Genomic DNA, 20,046 nt, shown 5'->3' on the forward strand with positions numbered 1-20,046 from the left:
TCATAACTTTCCTTTCAAGGAGTAAGCGTCTTTTAATTTCATGGCTGCGGTCACCATCTGCAGTGATTTTGGAGCCCAGAAAAATAAAGTCTGACGCTGTTTCCACTGTTTCCCCATCTATTTGCCATGAAGTGATGGGACCGGATGCCATGATCTTCGTTTTCTGAATGTTGAGCTTTAAGCCAACTTTTTCACTCTCCTCTTTCACTTTCATAAGAGGCTTTTTAGTTCCTCTTCATTTTCTGCCATAAGGGTGGTGTTATCTGCATATCTGAGGTTATTGATATTTCTCCCGGCAATCTTGATTCCAGCTTGTGCTTCTTCCAGCCCAGCGTTTCTCTTGATGTACTCTGCATATAAGTTAAATAAGCAGGGTGACAATATACAGCCTTGACATACTCCTTTTCCTATTTGGAACCAGTCTGTTGTTCCATGTCCAGTTCTAACTGTTGCTTCCTGACCTGCATATAGGTTTCTCAAGAGGCAGGTCAGGTGGTCCAGTATTCCCATCTCTTTCAGAATTTTCCACAGTTTATTGTGATCCACACAGTCAGAGGCTTTGGCATAGTCAATAAAGCAGAAATAGATGTTTTTCTGGAACTCTATCACCTCCACTAGCTTTGTTCGTAGTGATAGTTGACCAGTTTTCCCAGCACCGCTTGTTAAAGAGACTGTCTTTTCTCCATTGAACATTTTGCCTCTTTTGTCAATGATAATGTATCTATACATGCATGGATTTATCTCTGGACTTTCTATCTTGTTCCATAGATGTATATTTCTGTCTTTGTGCCAGAACTATACTGTCTTGATGTCTGTAGCTTTGTAGTATAGTCTGAAGTCAGGAAGGTTGACTCCTCCAATACCATTCTTCTTTCTCAAGATTGCTTTGGCTATTCAGGGTTTTTTGTGTTTCCATAGAAATTGTGAAATTATTTGTTCTAGTTCTGTGAAAATTACCGTTGGTAGTTTGATAGGGATTGCATTGAATCTCCAGATTGCTTTGGGTAGTATACTCATGTTCACTATATTGACTCCTCCAATCCAAGAACATGGTATATTTCTCCATCTATTAGTGTCCTCTTTGATTTCTTTCATCAGCGTTTTATAGTTTTCTATACACAGGACTTTTGTTTCTTTTGGTAAATTTATTCCTAAGTATATTATTCTTTTGAATGAATTCTTTAAATGTTTTATCCTAGAAGAGGAAGCAGCGTTATTGATTATGTTTATATTTTCTTAATTTCCTTAATATCCTTCAGAGAGGGAATTAGGATGTTTCATTAATTATGTCTGGTTTTTAATTACATATAAAAATCATTGAGTTAAAGTTTATATATTATCATATTCTATTAATAATTTAAAAATATGTATTTTTAACACATTATTCTCTGAATTTTATTCAAGGAAAAACATCCAGGTATATTTGGCATATGTTATATACAATATAAAATTGTCTAGATGTCGTATTTTGTTACTTTCTCTTATTTCAGAATAATTTTAGATTTTAGTTTCAAATGAAGATGATACTAGCTGATACTGTTTCCAAGGCCCAGTGACCTCCTCTATAAAAAACAACAACAATTATTTGGAGTTTTACAAAGTTCTATTTGTTCATTATAGACAGTTTGAAAAACAGAAAATCTAAAAATCACCTATGATCTCACAAATGAAAGAAATGAAGTTACTATTTTAGCACATATATAATTTGGGGGATTTTGGATTACTTTCATATTTTTTTGCTATTATAAATAAAAATGTAGATGGTTTTAGTCTTTTTTGCATATATATATATATATTTTTGAGGATAAATTTGTGGAAGTAGAATTATATGGTCAAAAGAAAGACCCATTCTTAATTTTGGTATTATATATTTACAAATCACCCATCATAAATGGGTCCTTATACTTTTGGCAACATTTGGCAATTTTAAAACAAATCTCTCCAAATTTGATAAGTAATCTTACCTAGTTTTGGGGATTTAGATACCATCTATATCCTGAGGGCTCTCAAATCTATATCTCTCTAGCCTAGAACTTGGCCCTGAATTCTAGACATATTATGTATTCTACTGCTTACTTGAAATCTCCTCTTGGATATTTCATAGATGTCTTAAAGTTGTCATGTTCAAAATAGAGCTCCTGTATTCTTCAGTATGGTTCATCCTACAAAATTTCCCTTGCCTCAGTTAATAGCAGTCATCCTTTCTATTACTTGACTCCTTTCTTTCATACCTACAATCCAGTTTGTCAGCAAATCTACTTCAAATACATCCAGAATTTAACCACTTCTCTCCAGCATCACTGTCATTGTCCTGGTTCAGCCCATCATCATATCTCATTATAGTGACTTCCTACCTGCTTATTTAACTTATATCCAAGAGTACATCATGAGAAATGCTGGACTGGAAGAAGCACAAGCTGGAATCAAGATTGCCGGGAGAAATATCAATAACTTCAGATATGCAGATGACACTGCCCTTATGGTAGAAAGTGAAGAGGAACTAAAAAGCCTCTTGATGAAAGTGAAAGAGGAGAGTGAAAAAGTTGGCTTAAAGCTCAACATTCAGAAATCGAAGATCATGGCATCCGGTCCCATCACTTCATGGGAAATAGATGGGGAAACAGTGGAAACAGTGTCAGACTTTATTTTTCTGGGCTCCCAAATCACTGCAGATGGTGACCGCAGCTATGAAATTAAAAGACGCTTACTCCTTGAAAGGAAAGTTATGTCCAACCTAGATAGCATATTCAAAAGCAGAGACATTACTTTGCCAACAAAGGTGTGTCTAGTCAAGGCTATGGTTTTTCCAGTGGTCATGTATGGATGTGAGAGTTGGACTGTGAAGAAGGCTGAGCGCCGAAGAATTGATGCTTTTGAACTGTGGTGTTGGAGAAGACTCTTGAGAGTTGCTTGGACTGCAAGGAGATCCAACCAGTCCATTCTGAAGGAGATCAGCCCTGGGATTTCTTTGGAGGGAATGATGCTGAAGCTGAAACTCCAGTACTTTGGCCACCTCATGCGAAGAGTTGACCCATTGGAAAAGACTCTGATGCTGGGAGGGATTGGGGGCAAGAGGAGAAGGGGACGACAGAGGATGAGATGGCTGGATGGCATCACTGACTCAATGACGTGAGTCTGAGTGAACTCTGGGAGTTGGTGATGGACAGGGAGGCCTGGAGTGCTGCGATTCATGGGGTCGCAAAGAGTCGGACACGACTGAGCGACTGAACTGAACTCAACTTCTTCTCTGCTTCTGCCATTCCCTTTGCAGTCAGCATTCAGTGTAGTAGTAGAGTAGTTCCTATAAAAATCTAAGTCATCTTCAGACCATGCCACTGCTCTTGGTTAACAGAGTAAACATCTACAAGACATTATACTATCTGACCTCTGACATTACCTCTCTGACCTTATCTTCTTCCACACTTTGCTTTTTCTTGCTTTCTGCTACATTGGCCTTCTTTCTGTTTTCCTCTAACTGACCAGGTTTTCTCCCACTATGGCCTCTTCCCTCAATGGGCAACACATCCTTTTGGTGTTTACTCCAGAGTCTCTTTTTCAGGAGGCCTTCCTGGTAGCCCATTCTCAACTTGTCCTTACTATCTTGCTATCATGTATGATATATCTTGCATCTTGTTCTTGTTTTCTTTGTCTGTATACTCCTTGTTTTTGTCTGTCTATACATGGAATACATTAAGCTCATGATGGAAGGGGTTTTTGCTTTTTATGTTCACTACTAAAAGACTATATCCAGTGCTTAGGGCATTTTGTAATAACTGGTAAGGATATTTTTTTCATGTATTTTTCATCATTTACATTTCTGCCTTTGGGAATTAACTACTAATTATCCTTTACATGTCTTTTTTTTTTTTCAAAATTATTATATAAGGGTTCTCTCTATATTAAGGGTATTAATCTTTTGTCATAATCCTTTACTTTTTTTCACATTTTGTTAGCCTGTTTAATACTTTGAGGGGCTCTGAAATTTTGGAGATACACATGAACCTATGTATGTATATGTGTATGTGTATAATATATATATATTTATATATATATATATATTTTTTTTTTTTTCCTTTACGGCTTCCTTTGGGAGTCTCTCACATTTCTGCACATCTTGGGAGCAACATACTGACTATGATCTAGAAACAGACTTATCTTTTCAAGGATGTTTGTATAGTGAACATCCTTGGAAGATAGTAGTGTTTCCTTCTACCAAAAGGCATGCCTACTGCCTGTTATAAGAGATTTGGGTTCCCTAAATTTGGAGTTGCATCTCTGTATGTCTCAGTATGTGTACAGGTGTCATTGGCCCTCTTGGTATTGCTTTGGAGGAAGTAAGGCTTGGGAAACTAACACAAACACTGATATAAGACTCACCCAGGAATCTTGTGTCTTCTGCTAGTATCCATGAGACTATGCTAGGCTAACTGGTAGTCTTGGGGGGTAAAAATTTCAGACTTTTACAGTTCTTGATATCGTCTTTTGATTTTATGCTTAGTTAGGTTTTTACTATTCTAAAATTAAATCAAATTTTACCTGAATCTTCTGTGAAAAAAAGTGTAAGCTTAATTTTTTAAAATATTTAACACATTAAAATAAATGTATGATTGACCAATGTAAAAATCATGTTTGCTGAAAGTGTATTGTTAACCTGTTTTTTCCTAGTGAATGATTGTCTTATTACCATTATAGTGATCCATATTTTCCCCATTTATTTAAAAATCCAATCTTTGTCATATAATAAATATAATCTTAATGTATTTTTTTTCTATTCCATAGACCCCTGTATTATATAGAGAGGGGTCAGACACAACTTGGTGACTGAACAACAACATACATTTTAATATCTAATAAGTACTGAGATTCTCTACTTAGTATCCTTTAAAATTTTTATTAGTCTCTTCTGTTTTTCCATATGAATTTTAAATTAATTTTCTCATATTGGTCTTCCCCTCAACTGTTTTGGTTGTAATTATAGTAAAGTTGTATTGATTTGTAAAAAACTGATATGTCAATAGTATTGAGTCCCCCTTCCAAATGTGGTCTTTCTATTGTTCAAGTCTTTTATGTCAATAAATTTTTAAAGTTAAAAAATATGTTTTTAATAAATAACTTTTTGAAATTCTTAATTTTAATGGTAATTATATGCAGTCAGAAATAAGCTAATTTTATTAGCTTCGTTGATAAATGAGTTAATTTTTAATGCATCGAAATACAAATGAATTCTAATGATTTATAAAATCTATTTATATATTCCTTAATAGACTACACTTGCTGCTTTGAAGGATGAGATTGCCTCTGTTGAAAATGAACTCTTAGAATTGCAAGAAGTAGAAAAACAACAGAAAACCCTTATTGAAGTTTATAAAACTCAGGTAACCATTGCATTTATTTTAATGTTTGTTAAACTTGGTAGATAATTTAAACACTGTATTTGTTTATGGTTTAAAAAAGCAGAATTGAGGAAAGGTGGAGTTATTGTGATAAAATATGATTTATCTCAAAATATTTCTTAAGGTTCCAAATTCATAAATTGATTCTTCTTATTCCTAATTTGAATGCTCTGTTTATATTGGATATTCCTAAAAGTGATCTAAAATTAATTGCATAGGTGTAATGGAACTTATAGTAATCTTGTTAGTAAATTTTAGTTATATTTGTCATCTTGTATTTTTAATGGTATTGATTTAGAATAATGACTCCATTCAAGGGTCATTAAAGCACAATATTTCCTCCTTGCATCTTAATAAAGTATAATTCAGATTTATTCTCATGAAAGACCTGGAAAAGAACATATGTATTGAATAGAGCATGTGTTAATTGGTAATTTATAGAAAAGCTTATGATTTAGAAATACAGTATTTAAATGAAAAACTTCATTTGAAAGATGAGACATATGCAGGTCCTTGAATGATGGGTAACAAATTGGTCAACAAGGACCTTATTTTCATGAAAGAGAGTGTTTGAATTGAAGGATAATGAACTAAAGGTTAAAGCTGAAGGAGGGAAATAATGTAGGTAAGTAGGAAGGACTCCATTCCCATGGATTAGATGGGAAACTGGAGTTGAGACTAAAATTCAGTTAGAATATTCCAGTTATCCCTGCTGGAGCTAAGAGTGGAGGCTGTGATGGACTGTGTGATGCCTCACTGAAAATATCATCTGGGTCTTCCAGCTGGTGGTTCTGATTTAACCCTCCATGAAGAATACTGTGAATGAGTATATTCTTGGCTCTGGGTCTTGTATAAAGTGCTTAGGTTTTTTGTTTTTTATTTAACAGATTTTGATGTGTAGAGTGAAATAGTTGCTTTGGGAGCTAGTTTGGACCAGAGACCAATTCTTTAAAGTGACATTGACCTGCTAATGAAGGTCTCTCTCTAATATTCAGAGCTCAGGTGAAGATTCTAGAAGTATTATGGGAAAAGACAGGTAAATCACAAAAGGATTGTGAATCAGAGTAGAGCACTGAGTGGTTCTTGTATTTAAAGAAGGAATAACATTAGATAAACATACTGATGGTACTAATAGGGTAATGATAATGGGTTTAAAATAGAAATTTTAAAATTTAAATTCACATTTTTAGCTTTTTATTTCATATAATGGTCCTAATAAGAAAATAATGCGTATTACTGTAATATTTTTTATTTTCAGATACAAAAGCTGCAAGAAGCAGCTGAAATGGTAAAAAGCAGATGCAAAAATTTGCTACAAGAAAATAGCCTAATAACAAAAAACAAAAATAAAAAATTAAAAAAGGTTAGCTTGACATTTTAAATAATGAAATGTTTTATTTATGTTTTGTACTGTATGAATTTTATATGAATTCTTTTATATAAATTTTATATAAATTCTTTCATTTTCTTTAGTTTAGACTTAGGAATTACCTGTTCTCGATTTCTGTGGCAATTTGTTTTCTAAGTAAGTAATGTGTCTTCCAGACCTGAAATATGTTAATATATTTTTTTAATTGTTCCTAAATATTTAAAAAATAACATAAATATTTAATTTTTCTGATACAAGCGGAGACTTAAGTAGCATCAAAAAATGGTTATCACTGAGCTTTGTGCAAATCTTTCATTTTTAATCTCACCTTTTTTATTCTGATACTAAATATTTTGTGTAAAAAAACAAAGAAAATATTCTCTTCTAAATGCTTTTTTGGAAGAAAAGTAACATTAAAAGCAAAAAGAACCCTTTTTTTTTTTTTTTTTCAAAAACAAAATCATTTCCTTTTTTTTTTTCCACCCTATTGCAAAAGAATGAGGGGAAGGTCAGTGTTGGCAAGTTATGATGTTTTTGTGAATATTTTTAAGTTTTAAATGAAACCGCATCCTTTTTTGGGTCTTCTCACATCGCTTTTGGTAAGGAAGCAGTGAAACTTGTAGGACGCTGACACCCCTGACTCCTGGCTGGGGAGGTCATGAGATGTTACTGGTTAGTTGAGTGTAATAAGGTGACTGTCTCTGGGTTGTCCCCACATCTTGGAATTGAGAAGTCTGAGTAAGACACCAGTGTGAAGAAGAGGTCAGTCAGAGCAGGCTTCTCTGCTGGTTAAAAGAGGGAAAGGTAGCCCATTAGATGTGCAACTTACTACTTTTCACCTATTTTTAGCAGCCCAGAGAAGAAATCATTTCATACCTCTTGGTTACTTTTTCTCATGAGACATACCAATGCAAATGCCTCCTCTTTTATAGGCAACACTATAAATAAAAGTCTATTTTAGAAAACCTGTTCAAAAGGCTGAAGAGGCTGGAGCCTGTGCAGGGTTTTCAGATACTATGAGGTCACAGTGTTTTGTTACTGGTATTAAACCAGATAAGCTATTTTTTAAAGTGAAACGCTTCCTTTTTCTTGTCCACTGTTTTAAGTCTCTTGTCTTTCTCATGGGCTCTTAGATGTTTGGGGACCCAGAGGCAGGCATTTTTCTAATTTTATCATTTGTCATCCAGAAGGCCTGATGTTGCATAGTAGCTCTCGGTATTCCCTGTCTTGGGGAAACGTCTAGCTTTTGTTTTTCTTCCCTGTGAACATCCTAGGTGCCCTATGTCTTGTTATTTCCTCTTAATTATTAGTTCAAGCAATTTTTATGGTTGCTTCTTATCACATCTCTACAAAAGTGCCACCGTGAGGAATTGTAGCAGCCCAGAGATAATATAGGTACAATTAGATTTGTTCTTAGTAATATAGTAACATTAATGATCAAATTATAGTCTCCTGAATACTACTGATATTAGGTATTTTGAATTTACATACAGCAAACCTCACTAATTCCAACTAAGCTGAGTGCAGCAAGGCTGCTTTATTCAAAATATCTTGAGTTACCAAATTTTGGACAAAATTCTATAGTTACTTCAGACTGATGGCTGGACAGCAGAAGACTACTGTACTAGCCGTCTTAGTAATGTCTGTGCTTGCATATAAATGACAGGACAGAGTCATAAGTTTACTTTCCTAAGGAATTTAAACATTTGACCTGTAAGCTAATATCACCATATTCATTTACTCAACAAACTTTTTGTACACTAATTAAAGTCCAACCTACTTTTGTGTTCTATATTCTTATTTAACGGGTGGGCTTCCCTGGTGGCTCAGATGGTAAAGAATTAACCTATCATGCAGGAGACTCAGGTTCAATCCCTGGGTCGAGAAGATCCCCTGGGGAAGGGATTGGGGATTGGCAGAATGTGCCTGGAGAATTCCATGGACAGAGGAGCCTGGCGGCAGTCCGTGGGGTCATAAAAAGTCAGATATGACTGAGAAAGTTTCACTTTTCATTCTTATTTAGCATAGTCAAACTTAAAGTTTATTCTTATTTATTTGGTTAAATCTCTTTTTATAAACTCTTATACCTAAAATATTTATTATATTACAGGCATATCTAGTATTTAAGATAGTAAAAACATGAATGCTGAATGTGTGATCTTGCACTTATTTCCCTAATGCTACAACTCAGATGAGAGGCCAGATGGAGTCTCATCTGAAGGAGTTAGAACGTGTCCGCGATTCCTTGACGGCGGTGGAACAGAGGCTTCAGGAGTGTCAGGAGAGTCTGCAGCACCACAAAGGGAAGTGTGCAGACCAGGCACACACCGTTAGGGAGCTTCAGGGCCAGGTGTCCAGCCATCATTTTGATTTTCGTTAGATGTGTCAAATGCTTTGGAATAATTTCGCCAGTTGAGGGCATTCCTGTCAGGGGTTGATTATTTTACTCTTATCTAAATAAGTTGATAAAATGTCAGTTTCTTGTGAATACTGTGATTATTTTGTAAGCTCTTCTTGTTAGTATTTTATAATGAAAAATGGTAGTTAAAATTGCTAATTTAGTTTATTCATACAAATCTATATTTAGACATTTGAGGACAGTAATAGCATGAGAGAAGGAGCAAAGCTTTGTTTACACGTATATTTTTGATGTCAGGATAAGATAAATTATTGAAATTTACCATATAAAAATTAGAATTTATTTCTGTTAGAATTATGTGCAAGTTTATTTGGGTTATTCTCAATTATTTTTTTAAAGATATACTTTTTCACTGCATCTGAAGACAGAGATCATGGGTTTCATATAGCCATCTCTTAATTAAATGCCTAACACTAGTAAACACTTAATAAATATTTTTTAATCTTTTTTTTTCAAAGAAGCATGTCCAAAGGTGGTGGCACATCTCTTTTTTGCAAAATAATTTTAGGAAGAATTCCCTATCTTCCAGATTAACCCGGGTTTAATATTGAAGATCATCCTCTTTTTAAAAGAACGCAAACAAAACTTTGCTTAGTCTATCTCCTGAGAAGAAATCTTTCTAGGAAAGTGTCAAATCACACTAACTGAAATATGAGAAAAAAATTTTTTTTCAAAACTGCATTATTTAAAGCTTTTAAAGCAGTGGAAAAAATATTCTTTTTTGGTGTAGGCAAGTGTATCTTTGGTTGATTTGCTTATCTGTTTTGTTTTGCTTCTCACAAATATGTTTTTTATTCAATAGTTACAACTTCACAGATATTCAATTATTAATCACTGCCTATAGGTGAATCAGAAAACTGTAAGAGTAATCCTAAGTATCCAACAATAGGAGGTTACTGTATAAAATCTTCACATTTACTTAACAAAATACATGTTCTTTTTCAATAAAACATTACTCAGAATGTTTTATTTGCCATCTTACAGTAAAAATTTTAGTAAATAATTTTCCATGAGGCAGCAATAGTTTTTTAAAAAAATCCAGGAATTTAAGAATTTGTTTTTTAACAATGTAATATTTCTTGGTGTCTCTCTGTGTAGGGGTAATAATATTTATACCATCTTCTTTTTTATAATTGTTCTAGCAGTAAACTATGTAGATTTCTCTGGAAGTCACTTATAAAGAAAATAACCAAGAAAACTTTTTTCTCTTTTAGGTTGACGAAAATCATAATCTTCTGACAAAGCTTTCTCTGGAAGAGGAAAATTATCTTATTCAGTTAAAGTGTGAAAACCTTAAACAGTAAGTATTAAATTGACTTAAAGTTGGTATTACATTTTTTTCTACACACTATAATTTTAAAATATATGTCTTCTGTAAAAAGAAAATTAGAACAGATGGATGCAGAAAATAAAGAACTTGAAAAGAAGCTGGCAAACCAAGAAGAATGTCTTAAGCACAGCAATCTTAAGTTTAAAGAGAAATCTGCAGAATATACAGCACTGGCCAGGCAGCTGGAAGCTGCTTTAGAAGAAGGAAGACAAAAGGTACAGATGGGCTTTATTTAGAAACATTTTAATTAGATTACCAAAGAGTCATCTTTTTAAACAGACGATATCTCATCTTGCCAAACCTACAGTTATTGTTTTTATCCTGATGACAGGGTGAAGGGAGCAATTACATTTTTGTTTTTTATCTACTTTTCCCTTTTGGAGCTAAACAGATATGTTACTGGTCCGGAGTTACTTCACTAAATAAATGGTGATGTGGCAGGGTAAAGGGCAGGAATGGAAAACACTTTATAGGAATCGCCCTTCTTCTTTTTTTTAAATGAAACCAGAGCAGATATGCAAGTTACTGAACCTTTTGGTTTTGATTGAGATTCAGTGAGCTATAAAGCTCAACTCCCTTTTGGCAAATGTTGTAAAAATAAATATGGGCAAGAATTAATTTCCAGTTAAATCCATATGATTAGCATTTAATAAATATCTCACTGTCTGTTGAGAAGCATTCTGTTAGTGCTTCTGATACAAAGATGAGTAAGAACTGGCCTCAGCTCTCAGGACACTCAAGTTCAGTAGGGAAACAACATGTGAACAGACAGTATCATCCAGCAAGTAGTTGCTGTAATGTAGGGAAGACACAAGGGACACTGCCAGGTGGATTAGTTCAATCTGGAGATGTGGAGAAATGATTCAGGAAGATCTCAAAGAAGAGGTAAATTTATCAAATAATTTGAAAATGTAATCTTGAAAGACACGAGGTGGGCTTTGGAATTCACAAGAGGTGGCTTTGAATTCTGGCCCTGACACATTATATCCCAACCCAAGGCAAGCTACTTTCCAAACTTTAGTTTCTTAATTGGTAAAACGGGGAAGATGAGTTTCCTCATAGGATTGAATGACACTGGAAAGAGATTGTCTATACCCTGATGACTCTCAGAAGTATATCTCTACCACAGACTTCTTTCTTTCCTGACATCTAAATTCGTATGCTCTGCTATTTATTTATCTCCTCTTAACATTTTTAGGCAACTCAGACTTTACATGTCCAACACCAGACTTTGAATGTCTCTCTGAACTCTTCTACCTGTGGTCTTTCGCAATCCTGTTAAAGGCAATTCCACAAGAGTCAGAGAACTTCTGATACCCTTGAACTCTTTAAGTGTCACATAGATATATTTTGATATTTTTTAACCTCTGGGAAAGCTATTTAAGTTGACTTTGAAAGACATATCATTGAATGAAAGCTAAGTAGTAAAATGTACTGCCAATGATAGAAATGTAATCCAGGTTTCTCAGTCCCAGCCTGTGGGAGGAGAAGTGACTTTAGCCTGGGTTCAGACTACATGAACCTTGGAAATGCTGGATGCTCTCAGATTTCTTCTCAAAAGTATTCAGAGTCCTCAGAGATGTGTCTGCCCTCTGCTTTCCTTCCTGCTGCGGTGAAATGTGGAGCTGTCTCTACTGCCGCGTGAAGAGTGCCGTCACTGCCCTGTCACTGTTGTCCATACCGCAGGGCATTGTAAAGGACACGGATACTTGTCCTGGGGGCTCTTTCTCCCAAAGCTTCAAATGCTGTTAGAATTCTTCTCTCACAATCACCCTTGGAATTTGTGCACTAGAAATCTTTGTAAATAACTTTATAACAACTTAGAACTTAGTCCGTGGGAGTTAGGTTAGAGGACAGTCCTTCCTACTAGCTCCTTGCTCCTCAACTAGTCTCTGCCTCCACTTTCATTCTTGTGGTTCCAACCCACCTTTCCTGCAAATAGGTTCCCATGTATCTGAATCCTTGGATAACATTGCTAAGCTAGACTTTCTGCTGAAATAAACCATCAGAGAAATACGAAAACTCAAATTCAGACCATTTTGGAAGTGAATGAATGAAAAACCAATCTCGTGTGTGTGTGTGTGTGTGTGTGTGTGTGTGGTGTGAATATCATCTATCCTGCCCCCAGTTCTCTCCATCCAAGTCTATAATCAGCATTGATAGTGGACTTTCTATGTCCCACCACCACTTTGGATGCCATGATAAATATAAATTCTGTAAAAACATGGCAGTTAATCTCAGCAGATTGTGGAAATACAGTATTGGGGAAAACCTGCCTACATCGCATCTGTGGTAATATATACACCTCTTCCACTTCAAGCTACTTTTTCAGATACTTCCATACCAAACAGGAGAATGCATGCTTATGCTATATGTGTTTCTCAAGGTACAACACCTTTAAACACTTTGTAGTTAAGTTGTCTAATATCCAAATAATATCTATTTGGAAAGAAGAGATACAGTATAATTATTCAAGGCTTTAAATTATATCTTAAAGAAAGCACATTTAGCTCTTCTATTCTTTCAACTAAAATTACAGGTTTCTGAAGAAATAGAGAAAATGTCATCTAGAGAAAGGGCTTTACAAGTCAAAATAGTAGATCTGGAAAATGAGCTTAGAAAGAAAAATGAAGAACAAAATCAACTTGTTTGCAAAATGAACAGTGTAAGTATTAGTATGGCTTAATGTATTTTCATTAAAAATAAGTGAGCATTTAACATTCTTACCATGGAGTTTTAGTTAAACAGTTAACATACAAAGTGAAGGGAATCAAGGCTATTACTTTACTGATAGTACTAAAAGTAACAAATAATATAAATCATAAAAATAAAAATGTCAGCATTTGGCCAAAGAATTATTATCCTGCATCCTTGGTAGCTTCTATTACATTTCCCCCAAAGTCTCATCAGGCCCTTTCTCTGCATATTATTTTTACATGACATATGCTTAATGAAAGTTACAGATATCATTTACTTGTTTTCTTTCTATTATGAATTTTTCATTTTTAAGATAAACACTATGATTAGATTTTGATAGTATTAAATAATGAATATTTTAGGAAGTTATAAGTTGATGATTTAGATGTTTAGTTATATCTGCATATGAGGTGGATGCTTGGGTCTACTCAGTCATAAAATGAGAATACCAAATTGGCTGTGTTTAGTTAGTCTTCTGTTTTTTCTCCTAACTATTCATGAAATAGTTGGTGTAATATACTATGAAAACTAGCACGAATTGTGATTGACTTAGTTGAAAATTATTTACTAAACAGTGACATAGGAAATAATAACTTTTATTTTTTCCAGGAGCCAGACTCCATTTTAACTATTTTTTCATTCCCAAGCATGTAAACCATTGAAAACCTGAAAGGTTCAAAAGTTAAATATTTTAGCCATCATTATTAGTTTAATTTTATTACCATCAAAAGTTTCATGGCAATTTAATCAGAACAAAACATTTCTCATCTTTAGTTTAGCACAGGCCTTTGCTTTATTTCACAATATTTTTTAGTCACTGTCAGAGTTTCTGTTATATTGTAAAATGTGCAATATTCTGTGTGTAATTGAAACTTCTAAAAAATGAGTATATTAAAATAAGGTATGTGTGTTATAATATTCCTAGTACTTGGTTAAAGCTGCTAAAATAAGTAAACTTAAGATCTGATGTTTTGTTAAGCTTGATGATTTTTACAGTAGTAAAAATTTAGAATTTTTTAGAAATTCTGACCCTGGATTTGGACATTGCTGAAAAATGGGTTTATTTGTGTCCCTTCCCGGGAGCAGTTCAGTTGGCAGTTTCAGATATTTGTTTTATATACACGCCTTAGCTCCATCTGAATTGTAAGCACCCTGAGAGGCTGTCTCATAGTTAATTGTATGCTGCTGTCTTCCATAGTGCCTGCCCCATAGCAGCAGGCCTCTACAGATTTTCTGCCCAGTGCTTCAGAGGGAGAGAGAGGGAATAGATACACAGACCCAAGGGTGACCCTCAGCGGCCTACTCTAGATCAAGAAGCCTGAAATGTCTTTGGAATATATATTAAATCTATGTACATTTTGCATTCTACCTTATGTGTATTTGTATTAATATTTTTCCCTCCAAGGTGTTGAGTAAAATCAATGTTTCTCAAAGATCCGTTATAGTCATTCTATGACTTTGTAGACTTCAGCCTGGCGAGTTGTTTTATACCACCCACTATACTTTCCTTGGGGGCATTGCTCAGTTTCAGAAGGTATCTGGTGTCATTGAACACTTGGTAGGAAGGATATAAAAGATTTTTCTTCTCGTGGTTCCTACACTTTAGTTGGAAGCTAGGTGATATTTGTAGCCTGTCTGTCTAAAATATTTTCAGTGAACAGATCTATTTGGGAATTTACACACAACTGAATATTTTAAAAATACATTACATTTTAAATGTTTTCCTCAAAGACCACATATGAAATTGAGTTCATTTTGTTTTTAAAAGATTCTAAAAATAAAATGTCCATATTATCAAAACTAGAATTCTGTCTAGTTTATAGATAGCAAAAATAGTTTTGCTATTTTAAGATAGCAAAAGTAGTCAGCCTTTTAGGCAAAGAAAATGACAAAAACTAGTATTAAAATATGCCATGTTAAATGTAATAGAAATTGTGACAGTTTTAAGTAAAATCTATTTAAGTTAATCATATTAAATATATAATAATTTGGGGCTAAGGGGTGTGTATTACAATAAACTGTCACAGAGAGATCAACCATGTATGAACTCTTATTTATTCTACATTTTAAAGAAAAGTCAGCTCTAAAATTTTTTCTTTTAAAAAATTAAAAACCATGTATTCAATTATTGTGTATATAAATTTTTATATTATGACTATCCTTTGATATTAATGTCATTATTAACTATTTTTCTTTTTTTTATTTAGAAAGCACAACATCAGGAAGTATGTTTGAAAGAAATACAACATAGTCTTGAAAAGTCAGAGAATCAAAATGAGAGTATTAAGAATTATTTACAGTTTCTTAAAACCTCTTATGTAACAATGTTTGGATAAATTTTTGGCTTTACTTTCTATAAACGATAGATTTTTACTATGAGTAAAAAGTAATTAGGTAAAAATTAAATAAATATGTTATCTGTTGCTATACTTTATGATTTATGAGTGGTGCTATTAGGCTTTTATGTAAAGATTTTTGAAACATAATTTATTATCCAGTTGAAATTTTAAAACAAGATATATGTTAGTATTCCTTTTTTGCTGGATAGTCTTCACTTAACTCTGGATTAATATCTATTTAATTTATTTTGGTTTCTAGAATATTTTATACACAGAAAAGAAGCTAGAATCATTCTTTGTGACTATAGCCACCATTCAAATGAATTTGTAATAAACCTCAGCCAATTATAAGCCAAATACATGATTTTAAATAATGTATGTAATTGTTTTACATTATATAGTGCTATATGTGTATATATTAATATAATAAAAGAAAATACTCTGAATATTATTTTTAATAATGATATAATTGCATACTTTCTAAAGTTGCCAAATGTCTCAGTGTACTTAATATTGTTTCAAATATATGCTAAAATGCCATTATAATTTCTGTCAGGTTTTAAATATAGAATTTTAAGTCATGGCTTTATTAAATGCCAACTGACAGTGACAGATGAAAACATGGCGGCATGCATTCTTTATAAAGAATAGGTCTTTAGTCTCTCCTGTGAATTTATAGTCTCTTTTTGTTCATCTTATGTTAGTGATTGATATTATTAGTGTAGACATTCTGAAACCCCTGAGTTAACTGAGAGATTAAAGAGGAGTGATTTTTCCTACCCCTTCCCATGGCCAACTCACATGGGATGATCAAAATAAACACTCTTAATACCAAGAAGCTTTAGCGTGAGATCTTTGTTATTGGGATGGAGTAGAAGAGACACCAAGAAGATGTTCTCTGTAATCTCCTACCCTATGTGTCAAGTCAGGATACTCTACAAGGGGACAGATATAATTGACAAAGAATCAAGTAATAGTGACTCCTCTCAGAGAATGACTTGAGAGGTGTTTATTCAAAGGACACTCAGGTTTCAAATGATCATTCAAAGCAGCAAGTTGTATACTACACAGTCCAGCCTATGAACTGAGCTCAGTCCCTCCAAGATGTTTTATCTACTTCTCTGACCAGAAATGAGGGCCTGCTTTTCTCTGATCCCCTCACTCCTAAGACTACTGTTATCATCTACAGGGGCTTACTTCCCAGTGACCCAATTGCTTCATAGTATTTTTCAAAAATACAATCATTTCAGAAACGGGCCACATTTTTTGCCTAACAATTGCTAACAATATTAGTGTTGCCTTTTAATTTTAAATCATAGTACTTGTGTTATATGCTTGACCCTTGTGATTCTTTCTTCATCTCCTTAAGCAAAGGCAGCCTTAAGAAATACTCTCATGAAATAAAAAAAATATTCTCAAGAAAGAAAACTAAGGTTCTTGAGTATTTTTCACTAGACTTTGAACTCTGTAAGAACAGAACTGTATCTTATTGACGTTTTCTCATTTCTATTTCAGCTACAACACAAGACCTGGTATATAGACACTTGGATGATGTTTGTGGATAGGTAGATGGATGTTAAAAGAGGGAGGTATTCATATTCCTGTTTTAAATATGAAAAGTGTAAGAGGAATTACTGCTGTGGCTGTGGTATAAAACTCCTTGAGTTTAAAAGTCTTCTGACTCCAGAATCTCTGTACAATACTTTTTTCCTGTTGTAAGCCGTGACAGCAGCATTAGCCCAGGGGCATCATTGCTCTTATTTATTGAGCACTAGTCTATGCCAAAGTCCTGACTCTGATACTTGTATTAATTCATTTACCCTTTATCTAATGAGATAGGTGCTATTAAGTACATTTACTTTTCAGGAAACCAAAACACAGAAAAGTAACTCACTCAAGGTCACACAGCTAGTAAGCAGCAGGTATCCAGAATCTCTTCTCTTGGCTATGACCATACTATCTTCATGTATATTTCATAAGTAAAGGTAATGGTTTCTTGTAACAATCATGCATTACTTCATCTATGAATACTTTCTCTTTTAAACATTTTTAATTTTATCAAAGAAATTTGTGCATATGGTATTTAAAAGTTGGTCCCCACCATATTTTGGCTAGACTATGGAAGGAAAAGACCCTAAGGTTGGTACTTGGATGTACTGACACAGAATAACAAAGGAAATTTACCAGAACTAGAACTTCAGCAATCTCCCTGCTTAACGTTTCCATGTGAAGCATTAAGCACAGACATTGGGTTTTTCTGGCATGTGAACCAAACTCAGTGTCAGGGAGGCTCACAGTCAGTCCCTGGGAATCTCCAAGTGGTGTCTGCTTCCAGCTTCTCATCATCCCAGATGGGGAAAGAAAGCCCTTGTTCCCACAGTACTAATAAGCTGGCAAGATTTTCTGTTTATCCTTGATATTCAGGATCTCATGACTCTTAAGTTCTAAATGTTTCCTTCCATTATTTGTGTGGTTATTACCTCTCTACATATTCCTCCCCTCTTCCTTATTTTGTCTGCTGGATCTGACCTCCACACCACTTGCCTTTTCCCTCAGGGTATCTGTTACAGGACTTCTTGTGAGGCATTTCTTCCATCTGATGTTTCTAACCGCTTATATGGTTCTCAGGGGCAGTCATTCTCTTTTGCTGTTGGATACTGAATTTCTAAATAAGAAGTCTTGAGTTTTAGTTCCTAAAAATTTTGGAGGTTTTTTTTTGTATTTTGCACTGTAATTCCATTCTATTTTCATTAAAATTCTCTTGTTTCTTCCATTGGTCCTACTGCAGTAGGCATCTCCTGTTTCTGTTCTGTTGGCCATCTTTCTTTCAGAGCGCTGTGAGTGAGTTTTAATTTTCCTTGCCCACTCATGGTTGTGGTGTCTGCCATGCTTGCCAGCAGCCTGTCTTGCATATTTCTGGGGAAGCAGGAAACTAAGTGGTGGAAGGTGCCATGGCTTCGTGCTCGTGGCCTGCAGTGCGGTGCTGTGAGAAACCATCCTGCTCCCAGACTTTTCCAGTCCCAAGCATCAGTGCTTTCCCAGCTACCAGCATTGGAAGCACAGCGCTCCACTGAAGAGTCTGCTTCAAGGTTTTCTGGGGTCAGCAAGTTTGTTGCAGAAACAATGAATGAAGTTCCCTTTGGAGGAGAACCACGGGCAGCGTCTCTACCAGGAACAATGTGCAGCACTTTAAAGAAGGAATTCAGCCTGTATGTGAGATTTGTTCATGATTTTTATAAAATACCCAATATTTTGTATTGGGTATGATTAACTTTTCATAATCAAAACAAGCATTTATGTACACAAATGTCTCTACATTTGTGTATATAAGTTCACATATGTTGGTATGAGCATGGAGGAAGGTGTAGAAAAGCCTACATGCCTTGGTAGGGTTGGAGGAAATAGTAATAACTTTTCACTTAACTCCAGTACTTTGGCCACCTCATGTGATGAGTTGACTCATTGGAAAAGACTCTGATGCTGGGAGGGATTGGGGGCAGGAGGAGAAGGGGACGACAGAGGATGAGATGGCTGGATGGCATCACTGACTCGATGGATGTGAGTCTGAGTGAACTCTGGGAGTTGGTGATGGACAGGGAGGCCTGGCGTGCTGCGATTCATGGGGTCAAAAAGAGTTGGACACGACTGAGCAACTGATCTGATCTGATCTATTCTGATAAGATTATATTTCAATTGTTTTTTTCTAATCAGATTAAAAAAAATTCAAACAGAGGACAGGCTTGATAGGTATAAAGTGGAAGAAAAGTAGACCTGATAAGAGGTTATGGTCTGACATTGAATCCTGGAATTTGATTTTCAGAGGTGGACTAATTTTAGACAAGGAGAAAGTAGAGAGAAGCCTGATTGAGGAGGAGCTGGGGGGAGTCACTGGATCCCGAGTGTTGAGCTGAGAGGTCTTGAGTGTTTAGCTATCTGGGATGTGGAGAGCTTTGGAATAGAGCTGAAGGATAAGCAACTAACCCGGTTAAATGGGAGCAGATGTGTAATGCCTCTGGTAAGGATTGAAGTTTCTGGTTGCATTTAGAATATAATCCAAAGTCCTCAATGTGACTTTTGAGACCCAGCCCCCCTCCTCAACCCCTCAGACCACTCTCCTAACCCATTTGCCCAGTTATACTTGGTTTCCTTGAAAGCTGAGTTCTTTCCTTCTCATCCTTAAATGCTGTCTGTCACTCTTGGCCTGACCAAATCCTACTGATTCTCTCATATACCTTCTTATTATTTTCTTTGATAATTGACAATTATATGCATAATTATATGTTTCATATTTGTCTTACTAGATTTTAAAATTCATGAGGATTTACTGTTCTATAGTCTACAGCTAACAAGGTGCCTGGCACATGGCAGGCACTAAGTACATATTTATTGGATGGATAGATAGATTATGGGGTAATAATATTGCTCCTAGTTCTGAGCTTCAAAGTAGGGACAGAGGATTTGGCTCCTAAAGGGAAACTGTATGGAGTCTAGGAGAATGA

At 34.8% G+C, this 20,046-nt stretch overlaps 1 protein-coding gene across 16 annotated transcripts in view; it reads left to right on the top strand.

Annotated features, from left to right (window-relative positions):
* ODF2L (outer dense fiber of sperm tails 2 like) overlaps window positions 1-17,215 on the top strand; it is a 42,317-nt gene extending 25,102 nt beyond the window's left edge. For 9 of the 16 annotated variants that reach the window (XM_055585296.1, XM_055585294.1, XM_055585298.1 and 6 more), the window contains 7 exons: window positions 5,265-5,375; window positions 6,652-6,756; window positions 8,954-9,112; window positions 10,396-10,481; window positions 10,564-10,726; window positions 13,051-13,176; window positions 15,416-16,944. In XM_055585296.1, the coding sequence (XP_055441271.1) occupies window positions 5,265-5,375; window positions 6,652-6,756; window positions 8,954-9,112; window positions 10,396-10,481; window positions 10,564-10,726; window positions 13,051-13,176; window positions 15,416-15,544 (879 nt within the window). In that variant the 3' untranslated portion in view covers window positions 15,545-16,944. Of the gene's footprint in view, window positions 1-5,264; window positions 5,376-6,651; window positions 6,757-8,953; window positions 9,113-10,395; window positions 10,482-10,563; window positions 10,727-13,050; window positions 13,177-14,420; window positions 15,296-15,415 lie in introns of those variants that run through there. The other 7 variants (XM_055585289.1, XM_055585290.1, XM_055585291.1 and 4 more) reach the window with 6 other exon arrangements.
* Window positions 17,216-20,046: the final 2,831 nt, after the last annotated feature.

This window comes from Bubalus kerabau, chromosome 6, assembly GCF_029407905.1.
Source record: "Bubalus kerabau isolate K-KA32 ecotype Philippines breed swamp buffalo chromosome 6, PCC_UOA_SB_1v2, whole genome shotgun sequence".
Classification (NCBI taxonomy): Eukaryota; Metazoa; Chordata; class Mammalia; order Artiodactyla; family Bovidae; genus Bubalus; species Bubalus kerabau.